The 7,052-nt window shown below is 43.9% G+C and overlaps 1 protein-coding gene across 2 annotated transcripts in view; it reads right to left on the bottom strand.

The window, feature by feature from the left end:
- IL7R (interleukin 7 receptor) overlaps positions 1-7,052 on the bottom strand; it is a 17,809-nt gene that overhangs the window by 6,157 nt on the left and 4,600 nt on the right. For both annotated transcript variants that reach the window (XM_017730221.1, XM_008630642.2), the window contains exons 2-6: positions 6,346-6,484; positions 4,886-5,040; positions 3,139-3,293; positions 1,283-1,460; positions 340-430 (exon numbers count right to left, since the gene is read on the bottom strand). In XM_017730221.1, the coding sequence (XP_017585710.1) occupies positions 340-430; positions 1,283-1,460; positions 3,139-3,293; positions 4,886-5,040; positions 6,346-6,484 (718 nt within the window). The remainder of the gene's footprint in view (positions 1-339; positions 431-1,282; positions 1,461-3,138; positions 3,294-4,885; positions 5,041-6,345; positions 6,485-7,052) is intronic.

The following is a 7,052-nucleotide window of genomic DNA, read 5'->3' as shown; positions in this document are numbered from 1 at the left end:
GTCTTCACCGAAACCCACAGGTCCCTTTCTTTTCTGGATTTTGGTTGAAGTTTGTGAGCCAAATTTGCCTCCAGTGGGACACTGAGTTTGTAAGCATTTTGTGGTGACTTTGGCTCGCCAAAGGTCCCAATGTTTTGAGCCCAAGACTGAAAACTGCTCCGAGTGGCAGGTCATCTTCTGCCTGCCAACACTGTCTCTTGTATTGCCCATTTGCTTACCATCAGCTTGATACAGAACTCCAGAGATGGAGAGAGAATAGTTCACAAGTATAACAGGGAAAGCAATAAGACTGTCAGAACAGTATTGGGTTCCAATACTTTTCTGATACAAAGAGATTACCTGTTTTCCCAAAAAATTATGATCAGTGCAATCATAACAATAGACAGTATGAATCCCAGGATGGAGAATATAATCATGGCCACAGTGCTATCTAAAGGAAAACAAAGAACATGAGCCAATGCATGTAAATGTCTCACTGTTAAGCCACCACAACTGTGATGTCTTTTCAGACGATAAATTAGGAATTAACACCAAGCATTGCACTTGCTTGTCACTGGGCTGGTGCAATGGCTCATTTCTCCTGCCTCTGTGAAGGAGGTAAAAGACAGGCTGCCAGAGCATCAGCACGTGGCTGAGTTTTTAGCTGGGTTCACAGACTGGATTAAAGCAGCTTGAAATGTGCTGTCACCTCCAGTGCATTGAAACCAGCACTCACTGTGTCCTCACAGCAGTACAGAGATGACTTCTAACACAGGTAATGCTGAGGTGCCCCTGGGGACTGAAGGGACCCAAGCACCACAAATATTATTCATGTGCAGTGATGAGATTTTATCCTGTGTTGCATTTGTGATTCAAGTGCCACATTCACACACAAACCCAGGCTACTGAAATGGTTTAGGTTTCACAGCTCCTTGTGCCTTACCCAAAATGCCTGGTGCAAGCTCTTCCTTCTCCTTGTAAGCCAGCCAGCAGCAAGCAGTGAGTCAGCCTTCATCTCCCTCTGCACCCACGCCCTCATGCTCTCATAGCAGCATTTCCTCTGACCTTATTGCCCTCCAGAGAGATTTAAATTTTCGTGGAGAGCCAGCCCCAGACCAGTGCAATCCAGCTGTTCTGTGAGTCACCTCCTTGGAGTGCCTGTGTCTGTGAGGACTGACCCTGCTGTGGCTGTGGGCTGTTCCCTCCCCAGTCTCTCATCCCTGCTGCTGCCGACACTGGTCAGGGAGCCCAGGCCCCCAGCTCTGCTTTCCTCCAGGTGGACTAAAGTGTTTTCAGCACTTACAGCTCTCCATGGAGTCATGCTCTCTTTTTGTCTTGAAGCTCTTGGAAGTGCTCCATTCACTCCATGTGCCCTTAAAATAATCTCCGTCGGGCTGAGAACGTACTTTCACCTCATACGATGCTTCACTTTCAAGGTTTCTCCCCAGCAATTTTATCTGAAGGTATGGTGACTCTATTGTCTAAACACACACACACACAAAATCCAGTTATTTTTCCAGCAGACAGTGGAGAATTATCCTCGAGTTCAGCAAAATATGTGAGATCAGGTGCATCCCTGAAATGCTGTGCTCTTTACTCCATCTCTCTAGCTATGACACAGGTGCTTATGAGGGCATCAGCCTAGTTAAACAGAGGCATAGTCCAGATAGTATTGAAAAGAGAGACAAATGCCGGGTAAAGGCTTTTTGGAGAACAGCTGCAAGTATTAACTGTGCTTTGCAGCAGCTGACACTGCAGTAGGAAATATATACTTCCCTGGAAAGGCTCAGAAGAGAGGTGTGGAAAAAATACATTTCTGCAGCATAAAAAGACAATGTCTGAAAGGGCAGTTACAGGGAAGGAGCTGAAATCCTGCAGTGCAGCTCCAGTGCTCTCCATTTCAATGTATTTGGCTGCCTGAGTCCATTTTTTTACCCTTGAGTTCTTTGATGTTTGATCTTTGTATATTTTCAAGCCTACTCAACAAGGAGGGAGATTTAATCTGTGAAATAGAGAGCAGTTAATAAGCAAGTGATGTCCAGCTGTTCGAAAAAAAATTACTTGTGGGTAGAATTGCCTTGTTAAGGTTTGGGTCTTGGCATGCTTTGATGATCTGAGACCTGGGGGAGGTTAACAAAGCTTGGGAAGAAGGATGTAGCACTGGTAATGGACACAAAGTGTGCAGAATTTATGGGCCATAATAGAGGACATTTGGCAGAACCCCCAAGATAAGGAAGAAACAAATAAAAACAACTCAGTGACTGTGCTGAATCAGCTCAGACTGCGTAGAAGGTAATTCTGGCAGGAGCAGATCACGACTGCTGACTCATGGCCCACCAGATCACAAGAGCCACTAACTCAAGAGAAGACAAAACTGAGCCTGCGGGCTAATTAGCATGAGGCATGAGAGAATCATTAACTGATAGAACACTAATTAATAAGAGAACTATGTACCTTGTAGCCAACAAACACTAATTAGTTTATTTGCTAAAATGTATAAATAGGAAAAAGTTTCTGCAGCTGGTGTGCTTGATTTGTGGAATACCACTGAGCACCCAGGCTGGAACAACCAATGTCTCTTTCAAGTGTGTAATTACTGGGTTGGTGCACTTCAGGTAAATAATCTGATTTTTGTGGACAACACTGTGTTCCCTCTGTAAAACCCAGGTGTAGTCCAGGCTTTCAAACATCGTGACTAGCTTTTGCATGGCTGCCCTGGTGACAGAGGACACAGAGATCCCTGTGGCCGGGCAGCCCAAATCAGACCCAGGTCACAGGCAGCTGCAGCCTCAGATAGCCTGCAGGGCTGCACTGGAAGCCTGGAAGGACTGAGAGAAAAAGGAGACTTGAGGAAACTTGCTAAATAAGTAAAGAGGTCACACATTTTGCTGACTGATGAGCACAGAAAAAACCAGCAAAATCACCGTAGCAAAGAGCAAACTTAGAATGGTTCAACACATTATGTCTTCTCTTCCCACTCAAATGAAGGAAACCTCTTTTGACTGATGAAATATCCAAATACCAAATATTGCACCTTTCCAAATTTTCAGATGGAGATCTGCAGAAGTGCAGATGTGACCATTTTTGCATGGTACAGGTAATTATCATAATGCTTAATTTTGGAAATTAGTGCAAGCACACCAGTACATCACCACTTACCTTCCAAGTACCTTCTTTCTGCCGATAGGCTACTTGGTGTACTAATTTGTCCTTTAAGTATTTCTTCCTTGAGTGTGGTGTACAGTAACGAATAAGATACTCATTTGCCTCCCTTTCATATGTGATGTTTATAGCGAAAGGAACTTCGGGCTTAACTGCAAATGACAACAAACCAGTATATAACAGGAGCAGAATAATGGTACTAGAAAATAAACAGGCTTTGAAATGTAAAAAAAGTCTACTTCAAGTTACAGCCCTGCAGGGTGACCTATCTTGAGCAAGAGCTGTCCTGAGCTGGGCAATCCTCATGCTGAATCTCAGCTCATCCTTACACCCTGATCCTGAGAGGGGCTTGGTTTTGGTATGCTAGAGAAGTTTGACCAGCAGGGGAGGTGCCTGTGAGGGATAAGGCATTTAGTCTTGGAAAGCAGTTCCTGAGCACGTCCACCCCTATGGCAGCTAGAAAGCCTGAAATTCAGTCCCTCTAGCTAGTGCTCTGCGATGGAGGTCCCCTGGCAAAACCCATCTGGGAGAAGGCACTGGGAAACAAACTGGGCTCAGGTACCACTGAGGCTGGCTGTCAGGGCAGTGGGACAGAGGAAGGGACAAAGTCTGACAATGATAGATAGAGCAGAGGGGGCTGTGGCTCTAGACCATTGCTATGAGCCCACACCTGACCTGGTCTGCAGGAGACTGTGCCAAAGACTATCTGTGCAAGTACATCAAATCTGAAATGCAGCCGTCAGGGCTCTCCCCAAGCTGAGCCTCAGCTGGATGTGCTTGAGACCTGCAGGGACTTGTGGCTGTGACACTGAGGTTTCCTGAATTCACCGTGTGTAAGTACATCAACTCTCACAACAACAGACAGCCCACGCCTCTCTCCTCTCTGGATAACACATTTAGCTATAAATTGTTCTCACTCCTTCTACAACCCCTAAACACTTAGTCCTTCCACAGTTTTTAGAGTAGTGACTGCCAGAGATGGTTCAGGTTCCCTTGTAAACTGAAAGGTAGTGTAAGGTTATTACAAAACTACTGGACTGTGGCAGAAATGCTTCACAACAGAGGGATGTTGCAGTGCCTACTGCCAACATGAGACAAAGCAATGTGGCACCAGAGAAGAACAGAGAAGAATCTGTCCTACATAGGCTTTTCTGCCACCTTTGAATGAGACTGGTTACCAAGAACAGTAGGTTCTGTGGATGCCCTCTTCCCCTGGAGTCTCCTATTCCCTGGCTCAGGCAGGTCCCTGGTGTGTCTTTGACTGGCCTGTTCACAGTCATCAGTGCAGGATGCACCTTCTTCAGACTACAGGATACACCACGATGTGAAGTGAGATCTTGCAACCTTGTGTTCCCAGTGCTACTGGGCTCATGCTGTCCATGGGGTGGCCAGTCCCTAAACTGCATTGTCCCTAGTCAGAGATGAACAAAATGTCCCTGCTTGACAGTTCATCCATACACAGGAACAGCTGCTTCAGCCATGGATGGATTCAGTCTATGTCCCAGTCTGGGCAGAGTGTCACAATAAGCCAGAATTCAGCTATGCATTTTGAATGGAGGTTAATCATGTTTGGCCTTGAAACACCACAGCCTGGTAACACCCCAGTCCAGGCTACACATCCTGCTAAGACACTATTTTATGGTGCCTCTACGTCATCCAAATTGGCACTTAGGCTTTCTGCTGGGCTATTTTTTCCCCAGTAACCCCTATAACTCAAAAACATCCAAAATGTTATGTGTCTCACCAATGTCAGTTACAACCAGACTCCTGCAGACCCTTCTCTTTGTCTCAGAGTACATGCAAACATCTCTGTTTGAGAGTATATCATTGAACTGTAAGAAGAATGCATCTTCCTGTTTCTTCATGTTGGAGCAGGCGTAATTGTTGTCTTCCTTGGTACTGTTGGCCAAAGTGACACAACATTAATTTCTTCTCAGCCTTATTATAACTTGACTACTTACCACAAAGGATGAATCCTGCTTGCTGATTTCACTTTCTCTGAAGTGGGACTCCATGTGAAATTAGAAATAATGCAATGCAAATAAGGAGTTTGAGAGACTGATAGTGTTTTTCCTTCTGGTCTTTGAGCACAAAAATAAAGAGATGTGAATCACATTAAGCATCATGGAGCTCTCCATGTCATGGAGAAAAAAGTGCAATTATTTAATTGGAGGTATATGTGTTAAAACATTTGTACCTTTAAAAACTACCTTACTGCTGCTATTTTTAAGTACAGGGCAATAGGTTTTGACGCTCTTTGAAGATAAGAGAAATTCCTCACTGACTTAAGTGGTAGCAAATGAGGGTCAACAGTCAGCCTGGCCATGAAGGAATCACATGGCAGTTTCAGAACTTTTTCCATTTCTGTGGCTCTCATGTTTGAGAACTGCCATAAAACTTCAGTCAAAACCTATAATAAGTCCCATGAAAATAGAAAAATTCTACTAAACTATGAGGAAAAAAAGGAAATAATTAGTGATTAGTATATAAAGATTTTTTAAAAAAATATCCACTTCTTTTTTTGGCTGCCACATAACTTTGAGTTTCAGGAAAAACAGAAAAAGAGAAAAGCGTCAGTATGCTCAAGAAACAAAATTTGATTTTCAGCTTGGTGCAACAGTGAAAAGAAAAGGTGGAAAGAGTTTCACAGCCTTGATAGGAAGTGAAGATGACTGATGTGTTTGGTAGCTGTTGGGGGTTTGTGTACTTGTTCTAGTGTATTTCTTGCATGTCTGTGTGTGCAAAGGCAATACCTGAATTTTTGTCTTAACCTAGATAAAGGCATTTTCTCTGATGTGGAAAATGAACCTTCTGCTAAAGAATTTTCTGTGGCCAGGATCTCTGTCTTCAAAAATATTTTTTTAAAATACTATTTAATTTAAAGTAAAAAGTTCTCTGTTCATGCTGGGCTACATCCATATTACAGGTGTTCTGGAGCCACAGAGGCAAGATCAGAACTATTGGAGACATTATAGTCCTCTTTAAAAATCCTTCCAGCTTTTTTTTCTCATTAGGCGGCTATGTTCTGCTTCAGTGAACTCTTCTCCTTTGCTGAATATAGTAGTCAAACTTGGCAAGACACTCTGAAGTAGGATTTTGTCTAGCTTTGTTGCCCCTGTTTCCTTGCATGTGGCAACGTGACTCACTAGTGCTCAGCATTTCCCTTCCCAGGTGTTTACTGAGGGACAGACTGACAGCACTTACCACAGAGACAGGGTATAGTTAGTGTTGTAAGGAGGCAGCTCGGTGAAATTGCAGGTCAGGCTGCTAAAGGAGTCCTTAATTTCCAGCTGGCTGAAGCAATCAATGTCAAAATTGTCTGGCTCATCATCCCCGAGAGTCCCTAAGGAGATATTCACAAGATGTTACTGAAGTAGACCTGTGAGTGTATTGATTGGCAGCTCCATTGTATGGGATGCTTTTTCTTCATGTGGTTGCCTGAAAGAAAGAGGATCAACCCACCTGTTTTGTAAGAAGCAAAGAAACTTTGTCCAAAATGAAGTTAAAAGCCGTTTGCACCTTTCAAGGTTGCTCTCCCTGCATGCCAGGATGAAGTTCCCCGACTTGCAAGAGTATATGTGTGCCATGAGGAAGCTAAGCCACATTTTGGTTGTACTGAAAAGCTTTCTGAAATGTCAAGAATTTGGGCTGAGGAGGGAAATATAAGACCTTCTGCCAGAATGCATGGCTTCTTGCAAATTTGCTTCAATGACTAATAACACAATCATGATTTGACTAAGGGCGTAATTCTAAAATCCCACACTTGGCAGGTATGTGGCCAGCGACGCAAAAACTGATGCTTCTGAGAGGCATCCTCTCTGGCAGAAACTGTCATGAAACCTCACCCACTATAGCCAAGTGGATGGGGAAACGGTTATTGTCATGACTCCTTGAATGGATCTCAGGGGCAG

This window comes from Corvus brachyrhynchos, unplaced genomic scaffold (assembly GCF_000691975.1).
Source record: "Corvus brachyrhynchos isolate BGI_N302 unplaced genomic scaffold, ASM69197v1 scaffold42, whole genome shotgun sequence".
Classification (NCBI taxonomy): Eukaryota; Metazoa; Chordata; class Aves; order Passeriformes; family Corvidae; genus Corvus; species Corvus brachyrhynchos.
The sequence above is the reverse complement of the archived record's forward strand: the minus strand, read 5'-3'. Positions and strand labels throughout refer to the sequence as shown.